Source organism: Camarhynchus parvulus, chromosome 3, assembly GCF_901933205.1.
Source record: "Camarhynchus parvulus chromosome 3, STF_HiC, whole genome shotgun sequence".
Lineage (NCBI taxonomy): Eukaryota > Metazoa > Chordata > Aves > Passeriformes > Thraupidae > Camarhynchus > Camarhynchus parvulus.
Genome location: NC_044573.1, coordinates 93,718,334 through 93,737,364, shown reverse-complemented (window position 1 = coordinate 93,737,364; position 19,031 = coordinate 93,718,334). Strand labels below are relative to the sequence as shown.

At 37.5% G+C, this 19,031-nt stretch overlaps 1 protein-coding gene across 1 annotated transcript in view; it reads left to right on the top strand.

The window, feature by feature from the left end:
• Positions 1-19,031, top strand: part of CD109 (CD109 molecule) — a 71,429-nt gene that overhangs the window by 13,692 nt on the left and 38,706 nt on the right. Inside the window, exons 3-11 of the mRNA XM_030945627.1 lie at positions 1,210-1,238; positions 4,721-4,951; positions 5,094-5,219; positions 11,824-11,863; positions 12,339-12,423; positions 14,747-14,843; positions 15,866-16,001; positions 16,859-16,968; positions 18,708-18,947. Of these exons, the coding sequence (XP_030801487.1) occupies positions 1,210-1,238; positions 4,721-4,951; positions 5,094-5,219; positions 11,824-11,863; positions 12,339-12,423; positions 14,747-14,843; positions 15,866-16,001; positions 16,859-16,968; positions 18,708-18,947 (1,094 nt within the window). The remainder of the gene's footprint in view (positions 1-1,209; positions 1,239-4,720; positions 4,952-5,093; positions 5,220-11,823; positions 11,864-12,338; positions 12,424-14,746; positions 14,844-15,865; positions 16,002-16,858; positions 16,969-18,707; positions 18,948-19,031) is intronic.

The window sequence follows — 19,031 nt, the reverse complement described above, 5'->3', positions numbered from 1 at the left end:
GAATAGAATCAGCAGAAGCAAATATGAGTCAGCAGTGTGCCTTGGCAGCCAAAAGGGGGAACCACGGACTTGAGGGTGCATCAAGCCCAGCATCACCAGGCGGTCAAGAGAGGTGATTATCCCACTGCATCCAGCCTTTGTGCTGCCTCACCTCAAGTACTCTGTGCACTTCTGGGCCCCCCAGTTTTAGGAGGTCCTTCAGTGCATCTGGAGGAGGCCAACAAAACTGGCGACAGGGCTCAAAGGCATGTCCTGTGAGGAGCAGCTGAAGGCTTTGGTTCCTCTAGTCTGGCTAAGGGCACTCCCATTGCTATCTACAGCTTTCTGAGGAGGCCAGGTGGAGACAGAGGTGAGATCTCTTCTGCCTGGTATCCAGGGGTACGAGGTGTGGGAATGCTTGAGAGCTGCAGCAGGGGAGCTTCAGACTGGACAGTAGGAAGCATTTCTTTACTGGGAGGGTGGTCCACCACTGGAACAGGTTTCCTAGAATGTGATTGATGTCTGAAACCTGTCAGCGTTTAAGAGGATTTTGGACAATGCTGTTAATAACATGCTTTAACTTTTGGTGAGCCCTGAAGTGATCAGGTCCCTTCCAACTGGAATGTTCTGTTCTATTCTGTTCTGTCCTGTTCTATAATTCATGATGTAATTAAGATAAGAGCTGTGACACTAATGATGTAATGATATCCAGGAGTTTAACAGGACATCTATTTGGATTTTAAAAATATTTGAAGCCACATTAGTTGAAATAGTTAAAGCAATAAGTTATATTGACCCAAATACATTGATATGTTAGTTACTTTTTCCCATGGTGACATAATTCTGTGAGGTTAATTCTGGGTGCTCCTTTGATTAAGAGCGATAAATCCTGTGTGTGGTTTCAGAAATTTTAGTCTTTATCTGGGCTGCAATGGAAAATAACAACTTGGGTGGCACAGAGGATTGAATGGATCGTAAAAGTGTTTCAGTCTCTGTGGATGTAAAGAAAAATGTTCAAACAGAGAACATGGACAACAGCCCCCACCAAACAGAGAAGTAATGTTGCTGTAGGTTGGTGTTCATACTATTGCAGCTCTGCAAAAGGTATCTCACATCTTCCATCAACCATGGAAGGGGAGCAGCACTGCTGTAATGTTGATGTTTTGGTAAGTGTGTGGTAGTTAATCTCACAGATTTCTGATGGTGTAATATTTCTTCTTTTTTGTTCAGGTACCTTTGGGGCTCTTGTTCTTCCAGCAGTAAGTATTTTTTTCCTTCCCTCCTTCCTCAGAAAATGTTGTTTTTTCAGATCAAATGCTCTGCAACTTGTTAGAAGTAATTACAAATACAGGACTCAGGAGCTGATTTCCAGCATCAACACAAACTATCATAGAACTTGAACACAAAAATTTAATTTATGTCTTTTTTTACTGATTGATGTCTGTATTTTAGATACACCATGAAGGCTAATTACAGCTGAAAAAATCATGTAAAGCAACAATTGAGAAATACCAAAATAAAATATATTTATATACAAGCTTTGTAAGGGCTTGGAAATGCATATTCAGTGAAAGTACATTAAAAACCCAAAAATGTGTCTTGAATTGTGTGTTGTGTATGAATCCTGAATTTATGATCCTGGATATTCATCTTGAAAACCCAATATAAAGAATTATGTATTTGTATCAGGAAAAACATTTTACCAAAGTCATCCATAAGTCTGGGTATCCCTTAATCTGGTGGGTTTCAATTCTGATCTCAAATAAACTGTCTCTGATTAAATAGTTTGGAAGTATTTGATAGATGGATAATCAATGACAATGAGCAGCTCAACATTATGCAGATTACTAGGCTGAAATGCATCTGTATGAACTATACATTAGCAAATGTAGAAAATTCTGTTCATTAAAAAAAAAGTTAACACATTCCTTAATATTATCTGGCCAGGCCTTAAAATGTTCGAGCACTAAAACTAGGCAGGGTATTTTCCTTCCTCTCTCTCTGCTATCTGAAGAGATGAAAACTGACTAATTTTAACTGCAATATTTTCTATTCATTTGTGTAGCCACAGTAGACTTAGATTTTGTCCAAAGTGTAATTTGCTAGCAGAAGGTGGGTAATGAGTTTCTGGATTCAGCCTCATCTTTTCCAGAGGAAACAGTAGCTGCTTTGTTGAGGTACTGGTGATGGTGGTTGGTGTAGTCAGAAGTACGTGAGATGGCCTTTTTCTCTCTTGTGTTAGGACTGCCAAAATGGGGATAGTAATACCATTCATTTGGGATGTTTTGACTAAGATAAAATATTTTCACAGGAAGTTCCTACTACTTAGTATTAAAAGCTGCCTTGCTCATATTTAGGCTGAGAAGCAACCTTTTAGAGAAGGAGTTGGTGGGGCTGAGGTAGTCACTGTTACTGTAGCAATTGTGGAAATGTTGTATTAGTGCAGTTTCTTGTAGCATAAATGCATGAAACAGAAGGTGGGTTACATTGGACCTCAGCTGTCCTAATACACTGCCTTGGCAATGCAAACCTCGTTGTCTCTGACCTTTACATCAAGAAAGGCAGTTGTGTCACCATGTTTTGGAAGGAAAGATCTTTTGAACTATAACAGGTGTAAAAATTTAGGGAGAAACCCATGCTGCCTATCATTATTTGTGATAGGAAAGAGATTCAGGAAAATAGATAAAGTCTCTAAATGGCATTTATAGAAGATTTACATTTTTAAAGATGAAATTGAAGACAATACTTGCAGCAAAATAATACCGTAAGAGTATAATTCATTGATGAAACAAAACAAGGTTATTTTCCCCATTTTGATTTTTAATTATTATAATGTGTCCCGGACTTCTTGTAGCAAATCCTATCTGATTTTTAGGGATTACAGCTTCTTTAAGAAATAGTAATATTCATAAATGAATGTTTGAGGTAATAATAAGGTAGTATTTGACAGACACAGTAGCTAAGGCTGTTCCTCTTATTTAAGATATTGCAGAATACTTGGCATGGAATTTGGAGGGTGTTGAAATATGTGAATCATATGTTCTTGGCAATGTGTGTACAAAAACCTGCAGCCGGGGAAAATGCAAAATCCTTTTCAGTGTGGAACTTTGCATCTAAAATTTAATTCTATAAATCCAGATTTTAAAGGGGGGATGTCTTCTTCCCATGTCATCATAGGCGTGCTTATAGGTGAAAAAGAGCTTTTTTATTTTTCCTGCTTGATTTTTTTTTCCTGGCTTGTTTTAAAACCAGAAAGTTAATAGAGAGGGATGGAATTGTAGTTGATTTCTCTTTATAGGTAAACACACAGAGAAGGAAATGTATTCTCTGCAGACATTTGCATCTACTTCATTTGTCACCCAGTGACATTTTCCCATGTTTGTGAATCCCTGTTGCCTCAGTGTGTGCTGTTAAAATGAGCTTTGACAGCAGTACAGCCTTTCTTTATAGCACTTGGTAGGATACTTTTGAAGTGCTGTGCCTGCTGAGTTAACAGCTGTAATTTTCATTACACTGCAAAGAGGAGTGCTTCAGTTCCATATGTTATGCTGCAAAATGCAAGCCTGTCTTTAGTTGTCTTAACTTCAGAGGTTTTGCTCCAGATTTACAGTTTCAACTCCAAACAGAAGCATGTGACTCTTAAGCTTTTCAGCAGGGCTGCTTGTTGGAATGAGCTGTGTGCTGTGTTAAAGCCCTTTCCCTTCTTCAGAGAGACATTCTGGTGCTGCAGAAGCCAGCATCTGGGCTGGGATGTCCCTGGGGTCGCGGTTGTCTGTGAAGGCTCTGCTCAAGTAAAATTCCGGTGTGCTGCAGCATCTCTGCTTTAAGCCTTTCAACCCCTGTGACTGGGATTCCTCCCAGCTAACTTTAGGAAATGAAGTGATGCATCTGAATTATGAGCTCTAGATTTCCTCTGTGCACTGGAAAGACACAGAGAGAGAGAGAGAGAGAGAAGAAGAGAGAAAGAAGAAATCTGTGCATGATTACTCTGACCTTATGTGGTCTAAATTTCCTTGCCAGTGATATCTGTCTCTTCTGCCAGCACTGAAGGAGCTTTCAATGTCTATCCAAAAAAAGTTAACCATATAAAATTTATGTTCCTTTATTTCTTAATATTTTTGGAAGAATAATTATTTTACTTTCTAAATGAGTCACAGTATGTGCTGTAATTATTAATTATGAATGAGACAAAATCAGCGAGGTTGATATTGAAAAGGAGTACCTCACTTTATGAAAAACAAATTCTGTATTTGATTTTTCTACCCCATAGGACATAAAGCTAAATACTGTAAAAAAAACAAGTGCAAAATTCTTTAACTGTCCTGCTTATCTTGCTTATTTTATTTTTGGAAAATTTCATAGCAAAAAGTGATTAAGAAAAATATTAGCCCATTATATCAAACCAAAGAAATTTCTAAATAACTTAAAAAAGAGAGCACAATCTATGCATGTGTAAGACTGTGAATTGCATATGAATGCATAGATACTTATATTCTTTAAAACCTGATTACTACTTAAAATTAGATGGAAATGTGTTGTTGTGCTTCTGATAAGACATTTTCTGGTAATTGTTGAAATAATACATTAAAGTAATGAATAAAATCCCCTTTCTGTTTTTGAAAATTTGCATAAGTTGACAAGTTCAGGTATATATTAGTCCTTTATGTCAAATGTTTTTAAAATAATAGTGTCTTCAGGAATATTTTGGATACCTAACAGAGTGTCACTATTTCTTTTTAAGCTGCCTCTGAACAGTGCTTCTGGGAATTATGAATTACTGGTGGAGGGCCGTGCTGATGGCCGGCACATCTTCTCTAACCGTACCAGCCTGATGTACGTGTCAAAGAGCACCTCTGTGTTCATCCAGACTGATAAATCCGTGTATAAACCAGGACAGGATGTGCTCTTCAGGATTGTCACTGTCTATCCTGATCTCAAACCTTACCAAGTGACTCTGAATATATATATCCGAGTAAGTATCCACAGGAACAGGTTAGATGTTAGATTGTGTCACATGTTCTAAATTTGTGACAAATACCGGTGGCATGAATTGCTACCTAAATCTTGCCAGCAAGGCCACTCACATTTAACATGCAGCTTGACTTTTCTCCTAGGATCCTCGGAAGAAATTGATTCAGCAGTGGTTGATGGAGGAGGGTGATTTGGGTGTGGTTTCAAAAAAATTTCAGTTATCAATGAACCCTCCACTAGGAGACTGGTCCATAGAGGTGGAAGTGAACGTGAGTATTAACATTGCCAAATCACAGAGAGATTTATTTCTTCTGCTAGATGTGTATAAAATTGTGTTTATGTTGCTGAAATGAGTTATAAACATGGATCATGAGATGAGCAAATCCTTCCCTCGTGTCAAATATTGGGCAAGATACTATGCAAACCTCACAAGATTTTCAACAGTACATGGTGTCGTGGGGAAGGATACAAAACCCCACATACATACTTTATTCTAAGGTCTGTGTTCTGATTCCAGGATAAAAATGGTATTAAAAATGTGAGGAGTTGTAATATTAATATAAAGAAAGATCTCATGGAGTAGAGTTTTTTTCTTTTTAAGTGAAATGCTCCTACGTTTATTTTGCAAACAAATACATAGAAATTTATTGTACCATGCTGTGCAGCCAGTCAGTGTCTAAAGGCTTGAGGAACCAAGACTATTTACAGATCTTTGCCTAGTTTTAGGCGTGTTTCAGCAACTCACAGTGACTGATGAGTTACTGAGGAAAAAATAACTTTGTAAAATAGAAAGGATGACTAGTAATACAGGATGATTGCAAAACAAAACTGGAACAGTCAGTGTTGCATGTTGCTATTGGTAGTAGCTCTCTCAGGCCAGTCCTTCAAGCTGTTACACTCCTCATACACCATGGAACATGTTTCAAAAATAGCTGGAGGTTTAGCTGTTCAAAACTCTGTGTGTCCGGGTTATTTGGCCTGCTTTTTAATACCTATAATTTGGGAACTGCATTTCCTATTTGGCTTGCAGTGGCTCTTCAGAGACATTTAGCAAGTATAAACAGGACTGCTTAATGTTACATAATGAGGGAGATGATGGGTAGAAAGGAGAAAAACTCACATGATCATGTATTACTCAGGAGTAGCATTTACCAGTACCAGTTATATGTCTGATAGATTTCTATAGGCTTAGGCATGTGAGGGTGGTGCTCAAGTGAGTGTCAGGACTGGATTCTTCAAACACTTTGTCATGTGGGTGTGGAGTTGTTGCTGTTGTCTGTGATGGGAAAAATGTATGAAGTGGTTCCTGCACTCCTCCCTGTGCTCTGCCGCTCCTTCCCTCCCCTGCCTGCTGTTCAGTGGCCTCTCAGTCACGCTAAAGCAGCTGTAGAGCTGTAGTCAGGCTGGGATCTAAAGTGCAGTGGGGAAGTGACTCAAACTGAAAAGTGTTTTTCTTGGCCTAGACCAGACCAGTTCACTGATCCAGCTGAGAAGCCATCCCCACTCACAGCTATTGTAGGTGTTTTTCAGGACTTGGGCAAGTGTGGCTCAGACATGGAGACAGGCTGGTGGCAGTGGTGGGCTTCTTCAACAGCTCATTTGCCAAGCAAAAAAGTGTTTGTGAATTGTTGCTTGGGCTTTCTGCAAAGGCTTGAGAAGTGCTGAAATTAGGAGATAATTGATGAAAGGATTGTGGCAGCTGTTTTCAGGATCTGAATGAGTGCCACTCCCTCCTGAAGTAAAACCAAAGAGAAAAAAAAATTGTAAAGTTGAAAGAAAAATGCCTTGTAAATTCATCTGGACTAATGAAACAGCTGTGAGACAAGTGAAGTGAAACTTTAGTAGAGTGTAGTTGATGGTATTCTAAATTTTAGCCATGCTACAGTAGGTTAATGATCTTGGAAAATAGATGGAGAATGTCTCAGAAGTCATGAGTAACAAGGAGAAAGTAAATAGAGAATGTTTTGTTCCTGTCTGTTTCAACATATGGCTAAAGGGCATCAGGCAGAGGAGGTAAAGAGTGATTTCAAAATGACTGAAACATCATAACTGAACTGCAGAGCACAGCACTGGCAGTTATTGTGAATGCTGAAAATTTAGATGGGATCAAAAAGGGTCTGGACAAATTCTCAGCACACTCCATTGAGAACTGATAGTAAAAAGGCCTTAGGTGTCAGCTCAAGACAGTGTCACTCCTGGCTACCCTGGTTGATGCAGTTCCCTAGGTGTTCTCTATTATTTCATGGTTGCCTTTTTGGAGAATGCATTCTGACAACACAGATTGCTGGAGTAGCTGAATACAAAGGTACTAAACTTGTGTTAAAAGGACATCAGGCTAAATGATTCCTTTTGACATTTAAACTCTTTGAATTGAAAATTAAGATAGGAGAGAAAAAGAAGTGTGTATTATACTTCAGGGAAAAAAAGGGTTTTAGACCTTGGTGTCCAGAAAAAAAAATGGCTATTCTTACAGTGCTTATCCTTTGGGAATAGAACAGCAACCCCAAGTCCCACACAGAAATACTTATGTTTTCTTTCAGGCCCTTTTTTGTTTACACTTGCTTCGCTTTAATTTTCAAATTCCATGTTGAGTATAATGACAAAGCAATATGCATTATTTCTATAGCATGTGCCTACACAGCATCTTCATTGGATCAGGGTGTCCTATGCATGATACATCAAGTGACTGCTGCAGTATTCACACTATTAGATTGGGTCTGCCTAGTCTCACAGATTTATTTTTCTGAAAGTGTGTCAACCACTGGATTATTGAAACCTGCAAGACACCTTGCAGAAATAAGGAAAAGAACTTTCCTAGTGGGAAACTCTACTCTATTCTCTTGGTTGCAAGGGAGTTTATGAAATACAAGATCATATGGGGTGGGATTCAGTTGGAACATGGAGTTGTGTAGGGCTCTCTGTGTTGGTGATACAGTGGAGATTTAGTGGGTGTTCAGTGAAAGCTGCTGAGTGACTGGATCACTCCTAGTGGATATTCCTAGCTATTAGCTGGGTATTCCTTTCTCTTCTGCAGCAGATCTGCTGTTCAAGGGAGGTGTAAGTTTTATTGTGTCATATATAAAGTTGCATAGATCCGCCAATCTTTTCCTGATAAGAAAGTCCACTGGGAACTTGGATTTACTGCTAAGGAAAGCTTAGTATATAACTGGGATTTTTAACAGATATGTTTTCCTCTCCTTAACTAACACTGCCAGCTATGGCTCTGCATGGCATCCAGTCAGCTTATGGATCTGTTGAGGCTTTAGGAACATCTTCATATGGCAAACCCAGACTGCCCATATCTGCCCACCCATAGATGACTAAGTCATCTATGCATGACTTAGCTGTTCTGATGCCATGACCTGGGCTTTCTAGTTAAATAGCCAGCCTTTCTTTCTCAGTTTCCCTCTTGTCTTTAAAGAATTGTTAAGTGATTAAATAACGTTTCCCTTCTCATGATTACAGATCAGTTTCCAAGTGTACTGAGTCTTGATTTTTGGAAGTGCTTCCTCGGAATCCTGTTTTAAATCAGGTTTTGGCTGCTTGCTGCTGTTAAACGTCCTGTAGTATTTTTAATAAAAGTTCAGGTGTTAGTACAGCTGTTCCAGGAAAACTCAAGACAGAGTAATTACGGTCTGGTTTCCAAGTCTCTACCTTGTATTTTAGTTGGATATCTTATATTTCCTGTTGCTGAAAGACTTCTAGTTGCTGAGTTTTTGTAGCATGCACCTCTAACCAGAAGTTGTTTCTAGTTAAATGGTATTTTGTAATTTAATTTATGGAAGTTGTTATGTATAAATTTATAATCAAATATCGAAGAGTAGTAATGTTTCAGGTGCAACAAGGGCTTTCCAAAATATTTTTAAGAGTATTACATTTGTTTTTAAGGTTTAGCTATAAAGCAAACTTTCAGAATCAACTGGGAATGATTATATACTACACATGTTGAATTTTTTAGCTCTTGAGGTTTAATATATGTTGCAGTGTATCCACAGCACATTCTGTAATGTTTTATGCTAGATTAATTATGGATTTCACATTTGATATGTTAAGTTTAATGTTGTATGTATAATTGCTTAAAAAATGTGTCACACATCTTCAAAATCAGACTGTACATAAAGCCTTTGGCATTGCCTGAGTATTCAGTAGTTTGAAAATGTGCACAGATATTCAATCAGGATCTGCTAGTGTAAATAGTGGTGACACTGGTGGGACTCTGACTGGTTTTTGGATACTGTGCTATTGGATTGAACAGAATTTCATTTTGGGATTTGTTTCTTGCATGTGAAAACAAAGCATGGAAGTGATCATGAAGTGCTTCTGTTAGTTCTGTCTAGACAAAAATCTGTTTTATTGAGCTTCACAGCCAAGGCAGAAGAGTGCTTCTGACAGGCCTGTGAGACAATGAGGTAGCCCCAGGAGTGCAGCTGGTGCCAGTGCTGTGCTTTTCCAGGGCAAAGCCCTGGACCACTCCCAGAGTCTTTCCCCATGCTCTAACAGCAATGCACATCAATGTCAGAAACAAATAAGAAAATGGACCCAGACGAGATTGATTTCAGGGACTTTCAGTTGCCAAAGAAGAAAAAAAAATCTTGGGGAATGGCTCCTGTGACCTCACTTTCATTGGATCAGACCCAATGAATTAAAACAGGAGAGTTCAGCACAGCAGAGCAGAATCTAGACTGTAGTTAGGGATTCTTGGATGTCAGGATACACAGCATCTAAGGCTTCCCTGCAGAAAGGCTCATCCTCATCATCCCAGAACACTTCTATGGATCTCTTTTTGGCACAATTTTCTTACTCTGAGCGATTGGCACAGAATGCAGTAGGTGTTCTGCAGTTTAAGAAATGCTGATTTAGAGCAAAATGTTGTTAGTCTGGAAGGGTGAGTGTAGTTAAGAAGCAGGAGAAGGCATGGAAAACAAAACCTGTACTAGAATGAAGCTGCTCTGGGAAAAATGAAATACGCATGGTGGTGCGTATTTCTCTCTAGAAATCTCTCTTGGGTTGTGCATATATAACTAACTGACTAACTGCTTGTCTCGAAAGCTACTGTTCCTGGAAACTGGTTTAACAACTTCCACTTCAGTATATTTGAACAATATTTGCCAGAGAGACAGCCTTGCCCTAATGAACTAAAATGATTGAGTGGTTGAACTGTTATTACTTGTTCTACTTCAGACCAGCTTGGCTAAAAAATTTGTTAGTGGAAAAGCTGGCTTGGTATTCATGTCATCAAGATGACCAAGTAAGGTCTTTGCCTTTCCCTGAGCTATCAAGCATGGCTTGATTTCTGTCACAAAGCTTGTCATTTTAGAGAAGATGCAGCCAGGAGTACTAGTCTCACTCTACTACTTACAGTTACCTTAGTTTTTAATTGTACTTTTTAAAATTTTATTTTTACATCTAAGATGACGGGAAACAATATTTTGTATTCAAGGGAGATGCTTTTTAACCATGCTGTCTGGGGTAACATTTTGTTCAGGGTTTGCTTTATGACAAGGGTCACATTCATAGTTAGTATTGGAAGGAAAAGCTATACAGAGAGCAAGAAGTGAGGTGAATTCACTGCAGGACATTTCCCTAAGACGTGTTCCTAAGACTACCTGATAGAAATCTGATTGTGGACTGATTTATGCATGTCAGTGCTGTAGCATTTTGTCTTGCAAATACTATGACTCGCACAAATGTTGTGAAAATAGCTGATTCTGCATGTATATTTTCAAACTTAGGAATATAAATATAAATACAAATACAAATATAAATATAAATATAAATATAAATATAAATATAAATATAAATATAAATATAAATATAAATATAAATATAAATATAAATATAAATATAAATATAAATATAAATATAAATATAAATATTTTGGTGATGAGTGACTTGACCATCAAATCGGCAGCAATCTGATTTTTACTTTGATAGGAGTATTTTGTTAGGAGATGTGTAAATACACATATGTAAAGGGCTTGGTCTGAGGTGCTTAACTTGCAAAGTTGTTGATCAGGTAACAAAAGTTTGTAATTGTTTCCATTTCATGTCCTGGTCCTAGGGTTTTTACCATAGGAGTTCTCAGCTTATCCTCTCTTGCTACAAACAGTCATTCCTATCTTACTCATCTTGATGCCACCTGACAAATGATTATCCATATTCATTTTTCTTTTCCCTCTTGGAGGAAATGAGTAAAAAATTTAGAAAAATAGGAATATAGAAGAGAACACAATTAACAGCAAATTATGTAGTTCCTTGATTTCTTTCCTTGATTTTAAGTAACAAATAGCTGAAACAAGAAGATACAACACAAGGGTATCTCTGCTGAAGTCAGTATGGCTGTGGGCTGTAACAAAACTGCAGCCACTTTTTGAGTAAACGTAGAATCGTAAGATTATACAAGGTTTAGAAATAGTCTCATCCACTAGATAGACTCTGTAGGAGCATCTTGTTTGTAGAAGTTAATTAAAGATGTGCTAGCAAAGATGGTGCTGGTATGTCAGTCATGTTTTATAAGGATGACTGCGACTACTTATGCTTGGTAGTTTTATGCTAGCTAGCTCAAATATTCAGTTTTTTAGTACAGAAACCAGGCATATATAAATAGGTGTCTGCAGACTGGAAGCTGTACAAGCTGTTCATGATAAATACTTAGAATCTGCTTCAAAGGAACTTCTGTCTCCTTCTGTTCTGTAAATATGTACTACTGGTCTCTAGAGGAGCTGATAGTGATTGAGTCATGATTTAAAATCACACCATGTCAGAAATTGTAGTTTAACTTGAATATGGGTGGGATTTGGCCAAGAAGGTATGTTAAATTTACTAATCTAACCACAATTGTATGTATTTTCTCATATGAATTTTTTTCAATAGGGCCAAGTTCATTATCAAAGATTTAAAGTGATGGAATATGGTAAGTGTTATTTAGTAGTGACCAAAATCAGTAGTGATTCTCCATTAATTTATACTGGCTTCCCTTGTCTGGCATGAACATTTTAAATACTCACAGAAATTTAAATTTCCTAATCTTTGGCTTCTCTGAGACTGACAAAAAATCAAATCTTATCAGCTGCCCTGTTTATCTTTGGTAGTTTTAATGATCCCAAATTATCTGGTTGGGAAGCTTGCTGATGAATTCTGTAAGGGCTGAATAAGCTAAATGTTTTATATTTCAGACTTAGAAGCTTCTATGCAGGCTGTTTTTATGAGGCTTTTTTCTCCTTTCAACAAAAAGTCGTAGTCTGGTGATTTGGTTAAAAATACATCTTACCTTTTATTAGGAAATTTAGGAAACTAATAGTCTTTATTAAATTACCTGTTCTACCCTTTTACTTAAAAAGAGAAATATTCCTTCTGTGAATTTAATGCTTCTTGTAATTTTTTTTTAGTATTACCAAAATTTGATGTCCTGATAACAACACCCTTATACTACTCTTTGAGAGATGAAGATGTAACTGGTGTTGTCTCTGCAAAGTAAGTAAATCACTGATATTGTTGTCACCTTCACTCTTAAGAAACTTACTGTGGTTCTCTAATTGTTAAAGTAAAAATTACAATGTTAATAAAGCCCCATCTATTCAAAGTTAGTTGGTTAGTATCTGTTTCTACGTGCTGGATTTTGTTGTAACAAGATTTAGTAGATTTTCAGACTTCCAGTAAGTTCTTTTGGTTGGTAAATATAGTTGTAGACTACAGCTATACATTTTCAGCTACCTTATTTGAAAATGTCTTAGGTGTCTTGCTTGTAATATGTATTTTGATGCTTTTTTTGTTCTTATATTTCTTTTATGGTACTCTCCAATTTACCATGTTAAGATCAGTAGGTACAGTGTCTATATATTATTATGCAAACTTCTGTGAAAATCCTCCTTGTTCCAATAAATCAGCATTGCAGATTTCAAGCATAGATTTCTTGTATCAAAATACCTATAGCTGTAAATAGGTAAAGAATGAAAAGCTCTTGAGAAATTCAGAAGGGGCTTCAGTGTAGACTCCTGTGTAAATAATATTTTATTTTTCAGCTGAGTAAATATCTAGACAAAAAATTACTATGCATTAATCTCAGAAATTAATTTTATTTTTGAAGATGAGAGCCAGAGAGAGCTACCTCATAGATCCATCCAAGAAGACCGAAATAAGAGGGTTTTTTGTGGGTTATTTAATGCCTTAAAATACATACCTTCTGAAGAAGCACTCAGTTTACAAGTGAAATGCAAAAATCATTGTTTAGCAGGCTATTTAAATTAAATGTTTGGACTTCGAGGAAACACTTCTTTCTGTAGAGTGCATGCAACCTGATATTATAAACTATCAATGCCAGCTTGGATGGGGCCCTGAGCAACCTGATCTAGTGAGTGGCATCTCTGTACATGGCAAGGGGGTTAGAACTATATGACCCTTAAGATCCCTTCCATCTCAAACCATTCTATGATTCTGTGACTCTCCTAAGGGGCAATTAAAAAAAAGTTTTCCTCATTTTTTTCCCCCCGTTCTACTTTGCTTTTGGAATTCATTATATGCCAGCTAATATTTGATTTCTTAGTCTGTTTTGGTGTTCCCCAGATCGCTTGACCCTTTCATTTGGTGTACTCATAAGGTGTTTGAAAGTGTCCCTGTTTGCTGCAATAAATTCATACTTAGACGCCAGTGAACCATCTGAGGTTGAATCCCAGCAGTGACAAAGTTTTACTGATACATCATAATTATTTATAGAGAATTACTTGATTCCTGATGACTGTTTTTTAGAGACATAATGCTTCTTTATACAACCTATAGATGTCATAAAATCCATTTTCTTCTCTGGAGTATTATTAGATCAAATTAAGTACAGGGATGCTGCCCAATGGCAGTATAATTTCAAGGTTAATGGCAGCTTGTTATTGTAATTAATAATAAAGTCTGCTTAGACTGATTAAATGCCAGACAGTGTTATCAGAGTTGTTCCTGTAACTATGCTGTTTGATTTTTCTTTCTTTCTACTTTTCAGCTTTGATATTACTTAAGTGGCTGCATAATGATTTAAAGTACTTTAAAGTTACCACACCTACATGTATTACTGCTGAGGACTAGAATGATTTTAGGTGTCCTGTCTGTCCTCATGTTGTTCCTCCCCTCCTTCACTTCTCTGTCTCAATCTGATAATGTTGTGGTTTCTCTTAAGTATAACTTGGAAACATTTATACAAAATTTTGTTTTATTGCTGCTTAGTGGCTGCAGGTTGCTATTGTCATCCTAAGAAGGGAGTATGTTACAGTTTTCAGATTTGCCACAGCTGGACATTATTTGCAATGATTTCTTGAGACTGTGATTACTAAATAAGTAGTAATAATTATGACCCAATATCTAGAGATATCTCATTTTGGGTTGGCAATATTTGGTAAGCAAAATACTTACACTTCCCACATCCCATTTTAACTCTACTGCATATTAGTTATGATGCACACATCAGTGTTCTGTTCAATAAGAACAGAATTGTTCTTCTAATTGCTTTCAGCTTTTAGCTTAGTATAGTTAACTTTTGGACATCATACAGCCCATAATAAGTGTAATAGGCTTGTAGCGCTTGTGTAGTGGAAAGAGCAGCACTATGTATCTTCTCTAGGTTTTAGGCTTCCAGCTTTGGTGTTGCTAAACTGGTGTCAGTATGGCAAACTCCATATTTTGGAGTAGAAATGTTTTCTGCCCATGTCTGAGGCCAGAGAATAAGATTTTAGTAGGATCTTGTGCCTTGAGAGCTCTTCAGGAACCCAAGTCCTGGAGGGTGGTGTGTTGTTTGACTTTGCCTGATGTGTTTCAGGTACACATATGGAAAGCCAGTAAAGGGAACTGTAACAATCACTTGCCTTTCTGTTTCTTACTGGACAAACAAGAGAAATATAACAACAACAATGGAGGTGAGTAATAAACTACTAAGAGTTAGTAGTTTCAGTCTGTATCCTGTTGTTGGTTAAGTGATGCTTGGAATCATTCCTGAGCGCCAAGCTGGAGAGTATTAAACTTTCTTTAATTTCCAGCCTAAAGCTTCTACATTCAGACTGCTTGTTGAGAATGATACTTGGCACCTGTGCTCCATTTACTTGTGCCTGGAGGTTATTTTGGAGTGTACCAACTGACCCAGGTAGAAAGATTTTCCAGGGGCTGCGTAGGTGCTTGAGGACCCATGCTCAGGAATGCTCCCTGGCCCAATGTCTGCCCCTGCACACTGAGCTCAGTGTCACAAGGCTGGAGGAGAACACTCCAGTTGTTTGGGTGGAGCTCTAGCATGGTAGAAACCAAAGCATTTTGCCTACTAATTGCCAGCAATTACGTTTGAGCTACTGCACTAATTGTAACCTGAAGCATGAAATTTAAAAAGACACACAATCTGAAGGCTTAAAAGAGGTGATAGATTGGTTGCATTCTCTTTGCAAAATCAGACATTTTACTTTTAAGATGTGGACTGTTAAATTTTTGGTACATTAAGTGACTGTAATTTTATGTTTGCTCACTTCAGCCACTGTCTGACTTCAATGCCTTCAGCAGCACTTAGTCTACAGAAACCCTGAGCTCAGATGCTGAATAGGGTAAACCCCTCTCCTCAGGGAGAAACTCATTCATTGTATTTTCCTGTAAAGCTTAGGTACCACTGCACTAGCCATGTAGAAATGGATAATTCTAGAAATTAGGAAAAAAAAGTGACTTTTTCCCTAAAACATTGTTGCCTCTAAAAAAGTAGTCAACTTCTACTGGATTTAATAAGAATGGTTGCTGATGGCAAAAAAATAAAGGGTCAGTGTTCATAATTTTCTGGTGTTCACACTCCAAAACTTGGTTGTGGAGAGAGCTAGAGGATTTAACCAGAAATAAGCTACAGTAGACAGAAGGGTGTCCTTTTCTGGCTTTTCTGGCTCAACAGTTATTTTTTCCGGCATTGCAGATAAATGGATCTGTGAATGTAACCTGTAACAAGCTGATGTTGCAAAACTTGAATGCGGAGCAGTCGTGGCACCAAGGTGGCAGCGATTACATGGAGCCGATCGAAATGATCGCGGTGGTGACTGAGTCACTCACAGGTGTGTGGCTGTGGGAGCTCTTCTGACAGAAATCCAGAGTGCCTTACTGCTCTGTGCAAGAGGTTGGAGCTCTGGAAAAGTATCATGCACTGATCTCAGCTCAAACCATCCACATTCAAATATATTATCTGAATGTTGCTTGCCTAGAAATTTAATAGTTTAACCAGCTGTTAACTCTGTAGAATAGAGTTCTGTGCTAAATGATTTATTAAACAATCAAGAAACACATTCTGATAGGAGCTTGAAGTCAGTGACTGATCATTTTTGATGAGAAGAGCAGGCATAAAGAATTGCTAGCATTAGCCTGAATTTTACAAACTTAACTTGAATCATAAACTTACCTGATGTTGTGTGTTTGTAAGCCATATTAGTAGAAAGAGTTCCCTGGTCCTTGCTTGTCCACAGTCTAGCCTCTTCTAGGTGGGCTAATTTGCAGACTGAGGGTTTTTTGTGAGTTCATGTTCCACTGCACCTTGCAGGTCAGAAAAAAAAAATCTTTTGTACAAAATGTAGGCCTGTCCCAGGAATTAGGTTTCATTACAGACTTTCTGTAGAAACCCCAGCAAGGTGAAGCTGGCTGATTTGGGATGTAATAAGCTTCTTCCTTGTATCATTCTGGCATAGTCTGTGTGAGCAGAGCCCTGTGTTGTATATCTTATATTGCATTGTGGCAGGCAGTACCAGTCTATATACCAGCTTTGTACTGATGCTCAGCTAGAAGGATGAAGAATGATAGGAGTGCAAATGGTGAAAAATATGATAGAATTATTTCAAAGTCATGGCAGTAAATTGTATTGCTGCTAAAGTAATATATGTGTTAAATGGATGTTGTCTAAACACATACAATTATTCAACAGGAATCTCCCAAAATTCAAGTACCATCATATTTCCAAAGCAAAGTGACTATTTTATTGAATTTCTGGACTACACTAGAGTTATAAAGCCTTCTCTGAACTTCACAGCTACTGTAAGTTCTTTCATTTGGTTATCATCTGTGGATAAACAAATGTGACTTCTCCTCTATGCTTAGATAGCAATGATTGCCTTGGATTTTTAAGTGTAATTTACAGATTTATTTTCAAATTCTCTCTTTTTTTCACAATACATATCAGCAAATACTAAACTTGGAGACATTTGCTCTAGAAAAGGGTAAAGTGGCAGGGAATGCTGTAGTCTTGGCAGGATATATTTGTGTATAGTTGATCACAATTCTTATGGAAGAGAAATTTTCCCTAGCTGTTTTTTTTGACTGTGCTTGGAAACAACAGATTAATTATTAACTTTCAAACCTCTTTATAGTATTTGTATATCTAACTAACTAACTATATATATGTATATACACATACACACATACAAATATATACTTTATATAGTGAATTTGTATATTTAAACAGCTTTTACTTAATTCAGTTAAGACTCATCAAACCACATTGCTTTCAAGCCAAACTGTTATTTCTGCCTTCTGTCCTGTCTTTTTCATGCCAGCTGCATTCCACTCCTAGAAATATTTTACGTTCTTCATTCTGTCCCTCATCTGCATTCAGTATTTCCACATTTTGCAGAGGTTGCATATTGCATCACTGCGTTTTGCTTGAAAAGGGGAGTGAATTTTACAATTCTTGAGCCTTTACTATACAGAAATGCAACCTAAGTAGCAGTGATTTAGGCTGAATATTCTCTTCCAGAGTGGATTGGCTCAAGACATAGCTTTATGCTAGCCTGATCATTTAAGCTTTTTGTTTTTGTGCTTTTCATTTTCTTTGCCAGCATCCCAGTTTGGATCCACCTGTTTTTTAGTCCTCTTCCAAAGATGAACTAAGTGAGAGATAGCTGAAGCATCTGGCAATTCTTGTAGCTGGCAGACAGGAAGGTTTCAGTTGTGCTGCCAAAGAAGTGTGAATGAACAGCTGCTGCTGTTACTAAAAAGTGGATATCTTACATGAAGAGCATATACTCTTCAGAGAGAGAACAGGGAAATAGTGGCTGAGGAGGAGTGGTAATGCAGTGACATCTATGGGCTGAAAAAGAAAAAGGAAACATTAGTTCAGTGCTTTTAAATATAAAAGTTGATTTTTTTGTCATGTATAATGCAGAATAAGAATGATTTTACTGGAAGAAAATCTGCTTGAATGTGGGCATGAAGGTTTTAGGTTGAAGTGCTGATTGATGTATGATGGAGTGAAGAAGTTGCACGCTGTCAATTTTGGGCCTGGTTTCACTCTTCAGCTCATTTGATGAATTCATAAAAACATCTGACTCAGCACCATCTCTGCTCATGTGATTCATTTTCCCACGTTATGTAAATGTTAGGTTGCCCTTTCTTGTGGTGGTGAAATGCAAGTGATAAAATTAAGTATTCAGACTGTAGGTAGGATATGTATAATTTACTTGAGACACAAACATTTTCAACTAGAAGAGTAATTGGGAGAGCTGAAATGCAAAATGTCTCCTTTCAGTTCCATCTACTTTGCTTTTACTCTTTTTTTATTCCCTGGAGTTATGAATAATTTTGTTTTTGCCTGACTTGCCTACTTGCAGTGCTTACTAGGGAACAGAAATAAAGCTATTTATGTGTGAGAAATCTGAGGATGCATTATTTTCTTCATGTGATGTGAGTGCAAATATATTGTTACATACTATGTGTTATGCATTTTAGCTTTACCCTGTTTGATGGGTTTGATAAGTGTTTTGTTTCTTTTTGTTTAGCTAAAGGTGTCACGTTCTGATAGCAACCAGCTGACAGCTGAGGAGAGGCAGAATCTTGTAACAATCACTGCACAAGAGTCAGACCTGCTTTTCCATCACTCTTCACTTTCTCACCTGGAAAATGAGGCAACAGAGGAGAGAAATCTGACAGTCCATGTTCTGAACTACACAGTTCCAGAAAATGGAGTAATTGATGTTGAGTTTCCAATCCTGTCTGATACAAAAACTCTGAGAGTTCAGGTACTGCTTTGTAACATGTTGCTTTGGAGTGTTGGCACACTAAATTGTCTGGGCTGGGATCAGTGATGTGCTGTCCTGCTATCT